The 19781-nt window shown below is 27.7% G+C and overlaps 4 protein-coding genes across 6 annotated transcripts in view; 1 reads left to right on the forward strand and 3 right to left on the reverse strand.

The window, feature by feature from the left end:
* Positions 1-8134, forward strand: part of LOC130674263 (A-kinase anchor protein 200-like) — a 63315-nt gene extending 55181 nt beyond the window's left edge. For 2 of the 3 annotated variants that reach the window (XM_057479534.1, XM_057479535.1), the window contains exons 5-8: positions 277-537; positions 3589-3744; positions 3981-4058; positions 4767-8134. In XM_057479534.1, coding sequence (XP_057335517.1) covers positions 277-537; positions 3589-3744; positions 3981-4058; positions 4767-4811 — 540 coding nt within the window. In that variant the 3' untranslated portion in view covers positions 4812-8134. The remainder of the gene's footprint in view (positions 1-276; positions 538-3588; positions 3745-3980; positions 4059-4766) is intronic. The other variant, XM_057479536.1, reaches the window with a different exon arrangement.
* A 3022-nt stretch (positions 8135-11156) lies between these two features.
* LOC130674999 (E3 ubiquitin-protein ligase mind-bomb-like) lies at positions 11157-12473 on the reverse strand. The gene has a single exon (XM_057480455.1). The coding sequence runs from the start codon at positions 12471-12473 to the stop codon at positions 11157-11159; it is 1317 nt and encodes a 438-aa protein (XP_057336438.1).
* A 2979-nt stretch (positions 12474-15452) lies between these two features.
* LOC130675000 (putative ankyrin repeat protein RF_0381) lies at positions 15453-16781 on the reverse strand. The gene has a single exon (XM_057480457.1). The coding sequence runs from the start codon at positions 16779-16781 to the stop codon at positions 15453-15455; it is 1329 nt and encodes a 442-aa protein (XP_057336440.1).
* A 961-nt stretch (positions 16782-17742) lies between these two features.
* On the reverse strand, positions 17743-19529 carry LOC130675001 (putative ankyrin repeat protein RF_0381). The gene is made up of 2 exons (XM_057480458.1): positions 18663-19529; positions 17743-17820 (listed from the first exon to the last, which is right to left on the reverse strand). The coding sequence occupies exons 1-2, from the start codon at positions 19527-19529 to the stop codon at positions 17743-17745; spliced, it is 945 nt and encodes a 314-aa protein (XP_057336441.1).
* Between the last annotated feature and the right edge of the window lie 252 nt (positions 19530-19781).

Below are 19781 nucleotides of genomic sequence, written 5' to 3' on the forward strand. Positions count from 1 at the left end.
CAAAAAAAATTTCATAATTTTTTTAAAAAATTAATTTAGAAAATCTGTTACAAAAAAATTTGACATATTTTTGATGAAAATTTTTGTCTAAAATTAAAACCAAAAATTTCCATAATTTTTTTTTAATTAATTTTGAGAATCAGCCAAAAAAACATTAATTCTTCAAAAATTTTAACTGGTGTAAAATTTTTATTAATTTTTTCCCATCAATTAAAAAAAAGTTAACCCGCAAAATCTTTCTCTTAAACAAATAACTAATTTTAAAAAAATTTTCAGGGCGGAGAGGAAGGCGAAAATGCAACCGAAGCAGTGAGTCCAGCTGAGGACAAGTCGGCAAGCAGCCCAACAGACTCCTTGCCCGAATCAAAGGACGAGGAGAAGGTTTCCCCCTCAGCTGTGACTGCAAGTCCAGCGGATGAGAACAAAGAAGCACCCTCATCTCCCGCCCCAACTCCCGTCCCCGAGGCCAAGAAAGAGGAAAACGAAGTGCCAGTGGAGAAAGTCGAGGTCAGTCCAGCGCAGGGCGCCCCAGTAGAGGTCAAGTCCCAATCACCACCACCACAAAAAATATCACCACCGTCTATCATTGAGAGGAAAACCACTGAGGACTTTCCTTCCCTGCTTCCATCCAGTCCGCCCCCGACCCCGATCGACCCTTCCCCCCTCCAGCAGGCTCAGCAGGCCGCCCCAAACGCCACCGCCCTCGCCGAGGCTCTTAAACCCGCTCTTAATTCTAATAATCAACTTCCACTCATCACTAACGAGTCTAACAACAAATCTAATGAATCTAATGAGTCATCAAAAGTCATTGACAATCCCGTAGAGTCTGATGTCAAGCCAGAAGTCGTTGCACCAGTAATCGAATCCATCGAAATTCAGGAATTGGATCAAGATGTAGAAAAAATTCCAGAAGTTATCGATATCGTTCCCCAAGTTCTTGATGTCTCTGAGAGTGTCGATGACGTTTCCGAAGTACCCGATGATCTTTCAGAAGTTGCCGAAGTCGTACCAATAGTTGATTCCATCTCCGAAACAATAGAACCCACTGCCGAAATAATTGACACCGTCACCGAAATAATTGAACTTGAAACAGAATCCGAAGTCACTGAGCTTCCAGATGCTCCGATTCCATCAGAACCCAGACAAACTGAAGACCTAGTAATTGAAACAGAAGAAGGCCCAGTTGCAGTATCAGCCGATGATTTGGAAGCTGATGTCCCTCCGCCTTTACCCGAGTCTCCAATTCCGGTACCAAAAGCATCCGCGGATTTGATGAATTTCATGGCATCTCAGATATCCGATGACTACAATTTGTCATCTGGAGTATTACCTCCAGCGGCTGATACTTTTGATCAAAAAATCAGTGAATCTCCTGAGCAGTTACCGGCTCCTCAGGACGATGATTTGCCTCCACCGCCACCTCAGCCGCAGTTCGAAGCTGAAATTGAACAGGAAAAGGAAGAGGAAATTGTAAAGCTTGAGGATAACGAAGTTAGTGATAATGAAAAAGTAAATGATAATAAATCTCCCAGTCCTAAAAGTCCGACAGAAGACCTTCTGACACCGCCTGCCAGTCCCAATCCATCCGTAGAGTCCTCGCCGCAAGACAAATTAGACAAACAAGAGCAGCAGGATAAAATGAATGGATACGTTTACGATAAATGCGAGATTGTTATCAATGACAGACTGGCTGAGACAATTGATGTCAATGATGACAATGATAATAAGCAAGAGGAAGTGACAACTAAAGACAGTTTGCTCCAGAATCATCAGGTGATTAATAGACACCAACTACTGGCATGAATCGGACTATTCAGTTCACACTCGTGGCGATATTTATTATATTGTTACGTCGTCATTTGATATACATATATATTTATATATATATTTCATAAAGCGGATGGTGAATTAACCGCGCCTGGTCCGTCATCTCCTGTATCCTGGACCCTGTCGTTTAAATCCTCGGGTTCATTGTTTTTGGTCAATGAACTTTTTGTTACTTTAATTCATTAATTGGTTATATTAATTCATTATTTATCCTGATCCTTCATCTGCCTCTTGGTTTTTCGACTAACGATTGAAGTAATTTTTGAATTTTTTACCAGCTGGCTTTTTAACACTTGTGCTAATTTTTTTGAATTTATTAATAATTGTTGGTTTGAGAGAAATTTGAAAAGGGCGCGAAAATTTGAGTATTTGAAAAATCGCGGTTTTAATTTTTTGATGACTAATTCGTGGAATGGGAATTTTTTTTTAAATTAGAGAAAAATGTGTAAATTTATTTTTGTTTTTTAAAACTCGAGGGTTATAAGTTCGATTTTTTTTTTAATTTTGAAAATTTTTAAATGAAAAAATAAATATTTGTAATTTTTTTTTTATAAATTTATAAATAATTTTTGGAATTATTTAAGGAAAAAAAAATTTGAAAAAGGCGCGAAAATTTGAGTATTTACTAAAATCGCGGTTTTAATTCTTTAAGTTTATTTGTTTAATGACTGATTCGAGGAATGGGAATTTTTTTTTTTAATTACAGAAAAATGTGAAATTTATTTTTGTTTTTTTAAAAATCGCGGGTTCCAAGATCAATATTTTTTTTATTTTTAAAATTTTTAAATAAAAAAATCAATATTTGTAATTTTTTTTCGAAATTTATAAATAATTTTTTGAATTATTTGAGGAAAAAAAAAATTTGAAGAAAGCGCGAAAATTTGAGTATTTGAAAAATCGCGGGTTTTAATTTTTTAAATTTATTTTTTTGATTACATCCGTGGAATGTAAATTTTTTTTTGAATTAGAGAAAAATGTGATAAATTTATTTTTGTTTTTTAAAAATCGCGGGTTACAAGTTCGATTTTTTTTATTTTAAAAAATTTTTAAATAAAAAAATTGATTTGTAATTTTTTTTTATAAATTTTTAAATAATTTTTTGAATTATTTGAGGAGAAAAAAATTTGAAAAAGGCGCGAAAATTTGAGTGTTTAAAAAATCGCGGTTTTAATTTTTTTAAATCAATTTTTCTGATAAATAATTCACGGAGTTAAGAAAAATTTTTTTTTAACTCCAGGGTAAAATATAAAAAATGCGACGGATTTTTTTTTTTTTAATTTTGTATTTTAAAAATCGCGGGTTTTGAGTTCAATTTTTTTTAAATTTAAAAAAAGTGTTAAATAAGAAAACAAATATCTATAATTTAAAAAAAAATAAAACCTGAAGTCTGAGTTCGTAATCAAACGAAACGGAAATATTTGAATTTTGTAAATTTTGCCGCGCAATAAATAATTTAAATAATTACAGCAAAAGTATGAAATTTTTGGAAATTATTAAATTACATAAATTATATACAAAAAAAAAAAAAAAGCATTTAAAAGCCAGCAGTAAATAACAAATCTCATTGATAGACAAAATATTTAATGAATTATAATTAATTACCGTGTTGTGAAATTTAAAAATTATTTTTGGCGCATCTTGGAGCATCACCGCATGTCAGAGTGAATGAACAAATTTTATTCATTTATTTATTTAGCATGTAATTTATTATGTAATTTATGTACTTTATTTTAATTAACAATTTCAATTTATTAATTATAGAGCATACCAGAAGTTGAAGCTCCAGTTGAAAACAATGTCGCTGAAAAAACGGAAACTGTTGAAGAAGAAAACAAAAGTCCAGTACCACCAGTAGTTTCTGAACCACCAGCATCACTTGGACCTGCTATCACTGAAGATGTTACTTCAGTTACTAAAGTACGTAATTTTTTATAATTAATTTATATGTTTATTGATAAACTAATTAATTAAATGATGAATACCTAGAGACTAAAAATATTTGCCGAGCAGATTTTTTAGTTCTTGATAATTTAAACAAAATAATGAGAGAAACATAGGGGCCAACTGATTATTAATTAATTCTTGCAATTTAATTAATTAAGTATTTTTTTTTTGACGCAATAAATAATTAATGTAATTTTGTTTGTTGACAGGCCGTCGAAGAGATTGATATTAATGAGAAAGCTGTTGCAGCGGCAGTAAATGAAAACATTGAAGCTGTCAACAAAAATGTAAGAATAAATTAAATTTTTTTTTTTTTTAATTAACAAGTTTTTATATTTTAAAAAAATCAAATTTATTCTGTAACGGGTTTAAAATTTTTAAGTTTAAAGAAAAATTTTTTCTTTTTCCATGAAATTCAAATTTTTATAACATGAAAAATTTTTATTTCCAATTCTGTGACGGATTCAAATTTTTGAATCATTAAAAGTAATTTTTTTTAATTCTTTGACGGATTCAAATTTATGAATCATTATAAGAAATTTTTTTTAATTCTTTGACGGATTCAAATTTATGAATCATTATAAGAAATTTTTTTTAATTCTTTGACGGATTCAAATTTTTGGATCATGAATAAAATTTTTTTTTCTAATTTTGTAATGGATTCAAATTTTTTGAACAAAAAATTTTTTTGTTTTTGATTTTTTGACGGATTCTAATTTTTGTATCCCAAAAAAAAAAATTATTTTCTAATTCTGTAAGGGATTAAAATTTGTTAATCAGAAAAAAAAAAATTTTCTTTAATTTTTTGACGGATTCAAATTTTGTAATTCTGAAAAAAAATTTAATTTTAAAAATTTATTTTATTTACTTACAATTTTTTTTACTGAGATACCGATAAATAAATTTCTTTTATGTTTGTGGAAATAAAAAACAAAAATATAAAACTTGTAATTTATAATAACGACTAAAATAATAATAATTTTTCAAAATTTCAGGAAATAATTGCCGAAATGAATCATCAAAACAATCTGAACGAATAAACGTCATCATAAAAATTGTGTATTTTGGGGTCGAAGAAAAAAAAAACTAAAAACTTTTTTTTTCTCATTAAAACCAAAAAAAATAATAATTATATTATAGATATGTATATTTGGACCATTCCTGCAATTTAAAACCTGAAACAACTCATTTTTTTTTACGAGCAGCAATTCATTAACATCAACAACAACAACAGAAACAACAACGTCAACATAATTAATTAATTTAAAATAAAACAAAAAAATAAAGAAAAAAAAAAATTGTAAATCGAGTTGCCACGAGCGTTCGTCACAATAAAAAAAATCAACTCATTCGTGCGCCTAATTAATTAATATTAATTTGTATTTTAATTCTGACTGACGGCAGGATGGCGGCGAGTTTTTTTTTTTTTTTTTTTACAATTTGATAATAAATAAAAAATATAAAATAATTAAATAAACGAATGGTAGATTTAACGCTCGAAAACAATAGATTAGTTAATACGGCAACGCATTAATTAATTAATGATTAAATTAATTAATTAATTAATAAATAAAATAATGATAACAGTCCTGACATTGGGCCGTGCCCAATAAGGTTTTAATATTAAAAATGAATAATTAATAATATTAATAATAATGATAATTATTGATTAATATCCTCTGCAAATAATGTAGAAATTAAAACAAGTGTCATTAATTGTTATTAAGATATATTATTATAAATACGCATAACTAATATTTTATTTTATGTTTTTTTAATTAACGAGCGATTCGTTTATTTTATTTTATTTTTTTTTAACTCGTTTATTTTTATTTTTAAATTTATAACAAAGGAATTAAATACTCAAGGTGCCGGTTTTAAAATCTCCCCATGCTATTAATTGTCTAGTGGTAAAAGTTATTGATAATTAATAATTAATTTATGATAATTGAAACATTTTTTGTTTCAATTTTATTATTTATAATTATTATGGTGGTGATTAATGAGTGAATGGGGGAGATCAGAATGGTATTGATGCGGTTATGGCTTGGAAATATAAAAAATGAGTTTTTTTTTTATTTTAATTGTAATTTAAAAAAAATTAATATGATCATCAATCATAAACATCAATAATTTTAATTCATTTAATTAATAAAAACTTTAATTAATTTTTTTAAGTCTTGATAATTAATTAAAAATAATAATTAATTATTGAGACTTGGAAAATTAATTAAATAAAATAATTAAGGCCTTAAAAAACAATATTATGATCCTTAATAATTATTAACATCAATAATTATAATTAATTAAATTAATAATTAATTATTATCGAATTAATTAAATAAAAATATTAAGGCCCTTAATTATGATTAACATCAAAATTTTAATTAATTAAATTAATGAGGACTTGAATTAATTATTTGAGTCTTACAAATTAATTAAAATCGATAATTAATTATTAAAAAGTTAATTGAATAAAATTATTAAGGCCCTCAATTATAATGAACATCAAAATTTTAATTAATTAAATTAATGAGGACTTGAATTAATTATTGAACAATTAATAAAATAAAAATATTGAGGCCCTTAATTATAATTAACATCAATAACTTTAATTAATTAAATTAATGAGGACTTAAATTAATCATTTGAGTCTTAACTATCAATTTAAAAAAAAATTAAAATTAATATTTAAATGAATTAAAATAAAAAAAAAACTCATTTAATTGTACAATTGAATTAATTAAAATACGATTTATTTAAATTGCACATTTTTCACACGCGTCTTGCGCACATTTTAAAATCACACGAACAAACTAATAGAACAAAATAATAACTAATTATAATATAATATTAATTATTAAATTGTAAAACAATACGATAGTTAACTTTTAGCCGAGCACATGTAAGTGATATGTAATAAAATATTTAAAAAAAAAAAAAAAAAATAACCAATTGCATATGTAAAGAAAAACTCGCTGGTTATCTATCGCCTATTGTTCTTTTATAATGTCGCCTAATTAAAGTAAATAAATAAATATTAATATTAATAATAATAATAATAATTAATAAATATTATATATTAAATATTAAATGAAACCCGCCACTACCAATTCCAATTATAAACTTAAAACGGTACCTTTTTAAATCTTTTTCATACGATATTTATACGTTTATACCTTGATAATTAAATATATGATAAAAAATTGAAAAAAAGAAAAAAAATTGATAATTAATTAAATATTTAAGGCCGTTCTCAAAGTGCCCTCACTTTTTAAAAAAAATTTAATTACTTTTAATTTTAATGATCGTATGAAATTTTGGAAATTAATTTTTTAAAATTAAAGCCGCTTAAATTTTTAAAAAAATTCGGAGTGGATTCCGAGTCATTACCGATTTTTTTAAAATTCAAATTTACTCCGATTCGGCGGGAAAAAAGTCCGCGTTCATTTAAAAATTTTTTACACCGGAGTTAAACGAAATTTTGAAAATATCAGTAAAATCTTTGTCAAAATTTTAATTCAAAATTTAAAATTTTGTGACTAAAATTTTGTTTTACTCCTAATTGATAATTAATATGAAAAAATTAATTTCTAAAATTTTTATCTGACAGTTCGAAGTAAAAAAAAATTTTAAAAAGTGGGGACTGCTGTCTGAGGATGGCCTTAAAAGCCTAAAGACTTTTGTTAAGGCAGTAGACTCTTAACAATTTATAAAAATTAAAACCTTAATATCTATAAGTGTTAGAGGTATAAATTAATTTTAAAAATTATAAATTATAATACTAATTATTTTGACTGGCATTTAAAACATTAAATTAAATAGTAAAAAATAAAATTAAATAATAATTAAAATTGTATAGTAATCGTATGAAAATTTTCCGTAAATAACGATAATTAACAACGAAATTAATTGAAGGAATGAATAAAATTTTTTTAATTAAAACAAAAAATCGTGATCTCGCCGTCACAAGTAAATTTAAAAATAATCGAGGGCAAAATTATTTTAAAACTCAAAACTGAATTGATTCCCGATGCAAAAAAAAAGTAATAATTTAGATTTCTTTTTTTTACTTTAAGATTTATTGTAAGGTCATATTATATTATTATTTACTTGTTTAAATCGTAAGTCGAATTTAAAAATTTATTATTATAATTGTAATGATAATGATAATTATAATTATAAATTGATTTATTAATTAATTAATTATTATTAATAATATTTTTGTAAGTAATTTTGTGTCGGGGATATTTCTTAATAAATGAATGATTAACGCAGTCTTCAGTATGATTCGATGAGCAGTTAATAGTAATTATTATACATTTATCGATAATCTATAATAAACTGTGAAACAATTGTATAATTACTTATGTTGTTATTTATAATTTAGATTTTATTATTCACTATTTTTAATATTCCTCTAATATTTTTTATCCCTGTATCAATTATTTAGACTTTAGAATTTATAATTTCGTTTATTAATACCAAGGCACAGGGCAAACGACAAATTTCATTACATAGTAAGTAGATTTATGACATAAGAAACATATAGTTGTGAGTACATACATGGTGGTCACATTTCTGGAAAACCTGGAAATGTCAGGGAATTATACACGGAAAAAAATTATTCGTGAATGCAACATGATTCAGTCTTGGTAAATTAACATGAAGAAATCATGTTGCATTCACATGATAATCATGTTGCGGTAACATGAGAAAATCATGTGAATGCAACATGATTTGTCATGTTTCGGCTACATGATAATCATGTTGCGGTAACATGAGAAAATCATGTTGCATTCACAGGATTTGTCATGTTTCGGCTACATGATAATCATGTTGCGGTAACATGAGAAAATCATGTTGCATTCACAGGATTTGTCATGTTTCGGCTACATGATAATCATGTTGCGGTAACATGATAATCATGTTGCGGTAACATGATAATCATGTTGCGGTAACATGATAATCATGTTGCGGTAACATGATAATCATGTTGCGGTAACATGATAATCATGTTGCGGTAACATGATAATCATGTTGCGGTAACATGAGAAAATCATGTGAATGCAACATGATTTGTCATGTTTCGGCTACATGATAGTCATGTTGCGGTAACATGAGAACATCATGTTGCATTCATATGATTTGTCATGTTTCGGCTACATGATAATCATGTTGCTGCCACATATTGTCATGTAGCCGAAACATGACAAATCATGTTGCATTCACATGATTTTCTCATGTTACCGCAACATGATTATCATGTAGCCGAAACATGACAAATCATGTGAATGCCACATGATTTTCTCATGTTATCGCAACATGATTATCATGTAGCCGAAACATGACAAATCATGTGAATGCAACATGATTTCATCATGTTTATTTACCAAGACTGCATCATGTTGCATTCACGATTAATTTTTTTCCGTGTAAATATACTAGAAATGTCAGGGAATTTCGTCACAAAGCTGGAAAAATTTTCACTTTCTTCGTTTTGACTGAAAAAATCCTCCAAATTTAGTTTTCTGTCAAAACTGTTCAAAAAGTGACGCGGCGCGAATGCGGTTGTAAACCCATCTTGAAAAAAAATTATTTATTTATTTATTAGATTTAAATGCCAAGGCATAGGCCGAATAGCAAAAGTACAAAATATGTTTAGAATTTAAATACACGTAAGTATAGAATAGAATAATATTTATAATTATCTATAGATGTATGGTGCAAAAATATTATTACTAGGATTTACATTTTTACATTACTGGCAAATTAATGATTTTATTAATTCGACTTAAGTGAGTTATGTTGATAACCCTGATTAAACAACTGAATTCGATCGAATTAAACAGAACTAAATTTTTAGTTCTATTTAATTCAGATGAATTCTGTTAATTCGGTATCTAATTTAAAAATGAATTCTGTCTAATTCGGCAGGAAAACCAGAATTTGTCCGAATTAAAACGAATTTAAATAATTCTATTCGGTTTACTTCGAATATAATTCTCAAATTTCTGTTTCTGAATCCGAATTAAAACGAATTTGAAATTTTTAAATCGGTTTTATTCTGTTTATTTCAAATTCAAATTTTGAATCGGTTTTATTCTGTTTAATTCAAATTCAAATTTTCAATTCAGTTGAATTCTGTTTTGCAGAATTCGACAAAATATAACAATTAAAATTTTTAATTCGGTCGAATTCAGTTGTTTAATCAGGGAAGACTTTTAGTATTTGAGAAGATTTTTTCAGGATTTCCAGCTCACAGTTTGCTTTCTATCTCAAGGTTCATAAAGAAATTGAACGATTTAGCTTTGAAACTTTCCAGACTTTGTGATTTGATGATCTCAATCGGTAATTCTCTCCAGAGCCGAATCACTGTTACGACAAATGAATGCTCGTAGACAGTTGTAGCAAAATTTGGTATTTTAAATGTGACATTGTTATATTTTTCTGCCAATCTATCCGATCTTCTGATATCTTGGTCTTTTTCGACGAATAGGCCTCAGAGATTTTGGTTCACCGGATTCCAGAAGTTTGTAAAAATAACAAGCCAAGCAGTACATTCTTTTTATTTTAATATTCAACTAATTTAAGGAACGTCTATGAAGAGTAATATGTACATCACGTCTCAAATCGAATATAAATCTGACAGCAGTAGAAATTAATTCCAATAGCGAAAAAATGAAGCAGTTTGAATTATCAAGGCTGTTAGAAAAAAAAATGTCTCAGTAGAAACCAATCGCCAGGATCTTCAAGCTTTTAACATCCATATTGACAAGTTAAAAAACTAAAAACATTAAATGTATACATAAGTAATGAACTAATAAGTTTCACTATATTTATTATTCGCGTACTTCATTAATACTTTATTAATATTCTATGAAATATTATTATTTATGAAATTTATTCTAGTGAAAATGAAAAATTTATTTATATTTTATTGTAGAGTAAGTTATATAAAAACATGGATTTCAAATCAAAAATAAAAAATTATTCATTTAATAAATAAAAATAAAATCAATGAACATTGACAAATAATAAAAAAATGCTTCATTTAACGACAGTGATTAATTATCGATTAAACTGACTTATACCATTTTATTTTAAATTAAATAAATATTTCCAATGATTTAATATTACTGCACATAGTCAGGGAATTTTTGAATTGTTCGACTGGAATACCTGGAAAAGTCAGGGAATTTCAATCTCAAAAATCTGTGGCCACCATGGTCGACTAACTTCAAAATCACATATTTGATTTAAAAATATAATTATAAAATTAATAAAACAATTCAAATAAACGAGGCAGGAAAAAAGTAAAACCAATTAAAAGTAAATGATTAATAATTTATTACAATATGCATATTTTACAATTAATTATCTTGTTAGAACTTGCGCAAAAAATCTCTTAAATCAAAATTGTCTAAACATTCAAATACATTATCGACGGCAACAGACAACAAGTCAGACGCAACGGGAAAAATAATGTGAAAAATTTTAGTACTTATTTCCAACAAAATTTTCCTTTCTAATCCTTTCGAAAAGCGAAGTTTCATAACCGATCCATAAACCGGATATCGATCGGAAATATCACTAGAAAGTATGAACGTCTCATGATTTTTATTTTTTGCATACGCAGCTAAAACGTTATAATTTTTACTCAAAATATCATGAAGCGAAATCCCTGAGTTTGGTATTTTTTCCATCATTGCTCTCGACATTTCTAGCTCACATATTTTTGTATAATTATCTAACCGTTTGGGTTTAATAAGAGAAGACAAGAAGTTTTTATGGTTATCAGATAGAGGTGCATTTCGACTTCTTAATTTTACAATCTGTTTAATAATGCGTTTTTTATCTTTCATACTAGCAGGGTGAACACGACCATCAGCATTAATAACCCCGGAAGAATCGTCAGTATCGCGTGAAAGATATTCACGGATATCAAAATAATTTATGTCTGCATCATTATCTAGGAGAATAGCCAATGTACTTGTATCCTTTGGATCGTAATGTAAATACATTCCAGGACTATCCCCCCACTCTATATACATTCCTTTATACGAATGGAATAGATACATTGAAACTGGAGTCTCTCCATATTTATTTTTAGCATTAATATCTGCTCCATAATATATCAATGATTCCAAAATATCATTGTTGTTTTCAATTATTGCGTGATGGATTGGCGCGAATCCGTCTTCATCATATTCATTGACATCCGCACCAATGTCTAATAATAAAAAAACCATTGTCAAGTTGTTATTCTTGATAGCCATATGCAGTAATGACTGATCACATTTTAATCCAAAATTTTTATGCTTAACGATAAGTCTTGCGATCTCAATATTGTCGTGCTCAACTGCTAACTCAATTGGTGATTTATTATTATAAATATTGTCGTTACTTATTTTAGCCCCGTGTTTCAGAAGCATTTTGAAAATTTTCGTGTTGTTTTTCATGGCGGCTATCTGAAGAGGTGACAGGAAATCACGATCGCTGTGAACTTTTGCATTTTTCCCCAATAAATATGACACTATTTCTACTTTATTTTTTTGAATGGCAGTAGTAAGTAGTCGATACCCATCATCCCACAATGGCGAGAATGATAAACCAAATTCCTCTATCATGTCTTTTACTTTCTGCGTGTCTCCTTTTTTTATTGCATTTAACATGTCGTAATATATTTGCAAGTCATCCATGATTAATTTATTTAAATTAAACTTCCCGGCATTTGATTATTTATTATTTTTTATTATTGAAAACTGGGTGTAACTTACGAACGCAACTATTGTCAACTAACGTACAAGTACTGGAGATAGGAAAGTCGACTTTGACTTTAGTCAAAAATCGACTTTTGCCTGAAAATAATCGACTTTTTAGGATCGAGTTGAGCCTGTCTGGAATCGATTAGAATCGACTTTTACTCGATGATTTTTCGACTTTTCTTTTACAGTATGTAGGATCTGATGGTAAAATAGTTCGTGATATTTTTACTTCTCGTCTCTTTCTTTTTAATACCTCGGAGGTATTGGATTTCGGAAATATTGTTCTTCTAAATATTGATAATTCTTTATTACGAAAGAATGAATATTGTAAATTCTGAGTATGTGTTGATATGAACATTAGAAAATCGATGTTTTTGACAAAGTGATAATTCGTCATTCTGAATTATGAACCATCTTTATTGCACACCTCAAGCGCGAAAGTGCTAGGGGTGCTTTACTGACGGTTCTTCCTCGTTGACAATTTCTCTCATAATTTATCCCAAATAATGTAGAAATTAAAACAGGGTGTCATTAATTGTTATTAAGATATATTATTATAAATACGCATAACTAATATTTTATTTTATGTTTTTTTAATTAACGAGCGATTCGTTTATTTTATTTTATTTTTTTTAACTCGTTTATTTTTATTTTTAAATTTATAACAAAGGAATTAAATACTCAAGGTGCCGGTTTTAAAATCTCCCCATCCTATTAATTGTCTAGTGGTAAAAGTTATTGATAATTCATAATTATTTTATGATAATTGAAACATTTGGTGTTTTAATTCAACTATTTATAATTATTATGGTGGTGATTAATGAGTGAATGGGGGAGATCAGAATGGTATTGATGCGGTTATGGCTTGGAAATAAAAAAAAAAATTTTTTTTTTATTCTAATTGGAATTCAAATATTTGCAATTTTTTAATTGGTAATTAATAATTAAAGGGATTAATTAAAAAAAATTATTATGACCTTTAATCATGAAAATCAATTATTTTAATTAATTTAATTAATCAGGACTCGAATCTATTATTTGAGCCTTACAAATTAATTGAAATTGATAATTAATTATTGGAAAATTAATTAAATAAAAATATTGAGGCCCTTAATTATGATTAACATCAATAACTTCAATTAATTAAATTAATGAGGACTCGAATTAATTATTTGAGTCTGAAAAATTAATTAAAGTTGATAATTAATTATTAAAAAATTAATTAAATAAAAATATTAAGGCCCTTAATTATAATTAACATCAATAATTTTAAATAAGTAAATTAATGAGGACTCGAATTAATTATTTGAGTCTTAAAAATTAATTAAATAAAATTATTAAGGCACTTAATTATAATTAACATCAAAATTTTAATTAATTAAATTAATGAGGACTTGAATTAATCATTTGAGTCTTAACTATTAATTTAAAAGAAAATTAAAATTAATATTTAAATGAATAAAAATAAAAAAAAAACTCATTTAATTGTACAATTGAATTAATTAAAATACGATTTATTTAAATTGCACATTTTTCACACGCGTCTTGCGCACATTTTTAAATCACACGAATAAACTAATAGAACAAAATAATAACTAATTATAATATAATATTAATTATTAAATTGTAAAACAATACGATATTTAACTTTTAGCCGAGTACATGTAAGTGATATGTAATAAAAGTTTTTTTTTTATTACATTACTGGCAAATTAATGATTTTATTAATTCGACTTAAGTGAATTATGTTGATAAGACTTTTTGTATTTGAGAATATTTTTTCAGGATTTCCAGCTTACAGCTTGCTTTCTATCTCAAGGTTCATAAAGAAATTGAATGATGTAACTTCGAAACTTTCCAGACTGTGTGATTTGATGATCTCAATCGGTAATTCTCTCCAGAGCCGAATCACTGTTACGACAAATGAATGCTCGTAGACAGTTGTAGCAAAATTTGGTATTTTAAATGTGACATTGTTATATTTTTCTGCCAATCTATCCGATCTTCTGATATCTTGGTCTTTTTCGACGAATAGGCCTCAGAGATTTTGGTTCACCGGATTCCAGAAGTTTGTAAAAATAACAAGCCAAGCAGTACATTCTTTTCATTTTAATATTCAACCAATTTAAGGAATGTCTATGAGGAGTGATATGTCCATCGCGTCTCAAATCGAATATAAATCTGACAGCAGTAGAAATTGATTCCAATAGCGAAAAAATGAAGCAGTTTGAATTATCAAGACTGTTAGAAAAAAAAAAGTCTCAGTAGAAATCAATCGCCAGGATCTTCAAGCTATTAACATCCATATTGACAAGTTAAAAAACTAAAAACATTAAATGTATGCATAAGTAATGAACTAATAAGTTTCACTATATTTATTATTCGCGTACTTCGTTAATACTTTATTAATATTCTATGAACTATTATTATTTATGAAATTTATTCTAGTGAAAATGAAAAATTTATTTATATTTTATTATAGAGTAAGTTATATAAAAACATGGATTTCAAATCAAAAATAAAAAATGATTCATTTAATAAATAAAAAAAAAAAAACAATGAACATTGACAAATAATAAAAAAAAGTTTCATTAAACGACAATGATTAATTATTGATTAAACTGACTTATACCATTTTATTTTAATTTAAATAAATATTTTCAATGATTTAATATTACTACACATAGTCAGGGAATTTTTGAATTGTTTGACTGGAATACCTGGAAAAGTCAGGGAATTTCAATCTCAAAAATCTGTGGCCACCATGGTCGACTAACTTCAAAATCACATATTTGATCTATAAATATAATTATAAAATTAATAAAACAATTCAAATAAACGAGGCAGAAAAAAAAAGTAAAACCCATTAAAAGTAAATAATTAATAATTTATTACAATATACATATTTTACAATTAATTATCTTGCTCGAATACGCGCAGAAAATGTCTTAAATCCTTAATATCTAAACATTTAAATACATCATCGACGGCATCAGACAACAATTTAGACGCAACGGGAAAAAGATATTGAAAAATTTCCGTACTCATTTCCAACAAATTTTTCCTTTCTAATCCTTTCAAAAAGCGATGTTCTATAGCCGATCCATAAACCCGATATCGATCTGAAATATCACTAGAACGTATGAACGTCTCATGATTTTTATTTTTTGCATACGTAGCTAAAACGTTATAATTTTTACTCAAAATATCATGAAGCGAAATCTCCGAGTTTGGTATTTTTTCCGTGATAATTTTCGAAATTTCTAGCTCACACATTTTTTTATAATCATCCAACGGTTTTTCTTCAAGAAAAGAAGACAATAATATATTACTGTTATAAGAAAGAGGTGCATTTCGACTTTTTAATTTTACAATCTGTTTAATAATGATTTCTTTGTCTTCCATACTAGCACGGTCAACACTACCATCATCATAAAAAGTCACGGCAGAAATATCAGTAGAGCGTGAAAAATATTCACGGATATCAAGATCATTTATGTCTGCATCATTATCTAGGAGAATATCCAATGTACTTGTGCCCTTTCGAACGAATTCTTCTAAATCCAATCCTTGACTATTCGGCTTTATATACGTTCCTTCATACGAATGGAATAGATACATTGAAACTGGAGTATCTCCATATTTATTTTTAGCATTAATATCTGCTCCATAATCTATCAGTGATTCCAAAATATCATTGTTGTTTTCCATTATTGCGTGATGGATTGGCGCGAATCCGTCGTCATCATATTCATTGACATCCGCACCAATGTTTAATAATAATAAGACCATTGTCAAGTTGTTTTTCTTGATTGCCATATGCAGTAACGACCGATCACATTTTAATCCAAAATTTTTGTGATCAACGATAAGTCTTGCGATCTTAATATTGTTGTGCTCAACTGCCAACTCAATTGGTGATTTATTATTATGAATATTGTCGTTACTTATTTTAGCCCCGTGTTTCAGAAGCATTTTGAAAATTTTCGTGTTGTTTTTCATGGCGGCTATCTGAAGAGGTGACAGGAAATCACGATCGCTGTAAACTTTTGCATTTTTCCGCAATAAATATGCGACTATTTCTACTTTATTTTTTTGAATGGCAGTAGTAAGTAGTCGATACCCATCATCCCACAATGGAGAGAATGATAAACCAAATTCCTCTATCATGTCTTTTACTTTCTGCGTGTCTCCTTTTTTTATTGAATTTAACATGTCGTAATATTTTTGCAAATCATCCATGATTAATTTATTGATATTTAACTTCTCGGCACTTAATTATTTATTATTTTTTATTATTGAAAACTGGGTGTAACTTACGAACGCAACTATTGTCAACTAACATACAAATACTTGTAATTTTAACCAGCGTGACTTGTAATTAAGATGGCCAGAAAAATATTTGGTAAGTAGCCCCACCTAGGTTAAAAAGAGCCTAATGTGCTACTTAGCTGTAGGTATATTTACTTTAACAAATCATATCTCGGGCGCGTAAAATTCAAAGTCTATAATGGTTTCATTGCTATTAGTGTAATTTACCAAATATTGTAATTAACCTAAGATAAATTTAAATAATAAATATAGAAATCATTTATTTTCATAATAAAAATAATTTTTTGATAAAAATTACTCTGTAATTTCGAGTAATCCTGGGCCGTTGCAAAAAATTGGTATTAAATTTTGAATTATTATTATCTCATGATTTATTAAATGGACAGAATGATAAACCAAATTCCTCTATCATGTCTCTTACTTTTTGCGTATTTCCTTCATTTATTGAATCTATCATGTTGAAATATTTTTGCTGGTCGTCCATGATTAATTTATTTATATTTAATTTGTCGGCAGTTAATTATTTTTAATTTTTTATTATTGAAAACTGCGAGTAACTTACGAAGCAACTATTGTCAACTAACGTACAAGTACCTGTAATTCTAATTAGTGTGACTTGTAATGAAATGGAGTGTGAAGGCAAAATATTTAAGCCCAATTTTCATAAATTTTTATGAGTGAAGATAACGGATGTGAGATAATTTGTAATTTTTGAATAAGTGAATTTAATAATCGAAATAATTAAATTTTGACAAACGCGGGTGCTAATTTTTCAATTATCTGATGCGCGTTTTTGAATTTTGTTCTATTGACATTTTATTTGTTAATTTAAAAATTGGAAATTGACAATCGTAAGCTGCATTCACACTCATTATGTTTTTGGCCCATAAAAAATAAAGTTACCTTCGGATGTATTGAGTTTCCTCGGTGGCGCTTGCCCACCTTCCGACTGTAAAAAAAACTTTTTGAAATTTTATTAAAATTTTTTTTAAACTGTTGGATTAAAAATTAAAAAAAAAACAAACTAAAAATATGCAAATGTTGAAAATTAAAAGAATTGTAGGTGCGATTATTGAAATATTTTTTTTATATTCTCTTGCTCTTAAAAAAATCATCAGACGTCAGCTAATTTCAGTACTATTTTTTTTGTAACTGATTTGTTCTAAAAAAAAAATCCGAAAATTGTTAGTTGCCTACTAACTTCAAAATCACATATTTGATCTATAAATATAATTATAAAATTAATAAAACAATTCAAATAAACGAGGCAGAAAAAAAGTAAAACCAATTAAAAGTAAATAATTAATCATTTATTACGACATACATATTTTACAATTAATTATCTTGTCGGAACATGCGCAAAAAATCTCTTAAATCCTTAATATCTAAACATTTAAATACATCATCGACAGAATCAGACAACAATTCAGACGCAACGGGAAAAAGATCATGAAAAATTTTAGTACTTATTTCCAACAAATTTTTCCTTTTTAATCCTTTCGAGAAGCGAAGTTTCATAACCGATCCATAAACCGGATATCGATCTGAAATATCACTAGAAAGTATGAACGTCTCATGATTTTTATTTTTTGCATACGCAGCTAAAACATTATAATTTTTACTCAAAACATCATGAAGCGAAATCTCCGAGTTTGGTATTTTTTCCATCATTGCTCTCGAAATTTCTTGCTCACATATTTTTGTATAATCATCTAACGGTTTTTTGAGAAAAGAAGACAATAATATATTACTGTTATAAGATAGAAGTGCATTTCGACTTTTTAATTTTACAATCTGTTTAATAATGCGTTTTTTGTCTTTCAAATTACCACGGTCAACACGACCATCAGGAGAAATAACCACAAAATTATTGTCAGTATTGCGTGAAAGATATTCACGGATATCAAGATCATTTATGTCTGCATCATTATCTAGGAGAATATCCAATGTACTTTTCTTCTTTGGTTTGTCAGGTACATCCATTCCAAAACTATCCGAACTCATATACATTCCTCTATACGAATGCGATAGATACAACGAAACTGGAGTCTCTCCATATTTATTTCTAGCATTAATATCTGCTCCATAATCTATCAGTGATTCCAAAATATCATTGTTGTTTTCTATTATTGCGTGATGGATTGGAGCTAATCTGTCGTCATCATATTCATTGACATCCGCACCATTGTCTAATAATAATAAGACCATTGCGAAGTAGTTTTTCTTGACAGCCATATGCAATAATGACTGATCATATTTTTTTCCAAAATTTTTATGCTTAACGATAAGTCTTGCGATCTTAATATTGTTGTGCTCAACTGCCAACTCAATTGGTGATTTATTATTATGAATATTGTCATTACTTATCTTAGCGCCGTGTTCTAGAAGCATTTTAAAAATTTTCGTGTTGTTTTTCATGGCGGCTATCTGAAGAGGTGACAGGAAATCACGATCGCTGTGAACTTTTGCATTTTTCCCCAATAAATATGACACTATTTCTACTTTATCTTTTTCAATGGCAGTAGTAAGTAGTCGATACCCATCATCCCACAATGGAGAGAATGATAAACCAAATTCGTCTATTATGTCTTTTACTTTCTGCGTATCTCCATTTTTTATTGAATTTAACATGTCGTAATATTTTTGCAAGTCATCCATGATTAATTTATTTAAATTTAACTTCCCGGCACTTAATAATTTTTTATTTTTTATTATTGAAAACTGGGTGTAACTTACGAACGCAACTATTGTCAACTAACGTACAAGTACTAGAGATAGGAAAGTCGACTTTGACTTTAGTCAAAACTCGACTTTCATCTGAAAATAATCGACTTTTAAGGATTGAGTTGAGCCTGTCTGGAATCGATTAGAATCGACTTTTACTCGATGATTTTTCGACTTTTTTTTACA

Source organism: Microplitis mediator, chromosome 9, assembly GCF_029852145.1.
Source record: "Microplitis mediator isolate UGA2020A chromosome 9, iyMicMedi2.1, whole genome shotgun sequence".
Classification (NCBI taxonomy): domain Eukaryota; kingdom Metazoa; phylum Arthropoda; class Insecta; order Hymenoptera; family Braconidae; genus Microplitis; species Microplitis mediator.

Bases quoted from the DNA above. Each gene is read 5' to 3' on its own strand.
- LOC130674999 (XM_057480455.1), bottom strand. From the start codon at position 12,473: ATGGATGACTTGCAAATATATTACGACATGTTAAATGCAATAAAAAAA.
- LOC130675000 (XM_057480457.1), bottom strand. From the start codon at position 16,781: ATGGATGATTTGCAAAAATATTACGACATGTTAAATTCAATAAAAAAA.
- LOC130675001 (XM_057480458.1), bottom strand. From the start codon at position 19,529: ATGGATGACTTGCAAAAATATTACGACATGTTAAATTCAATAAAAAAT. The intron at 17,821-18,662 runs GTAAAATTAAAA...TTTTTTTTACAG, and splicing joins AACGCATTATTAAACAGATT to TCGGAAGGTGGGCAAGCGCC.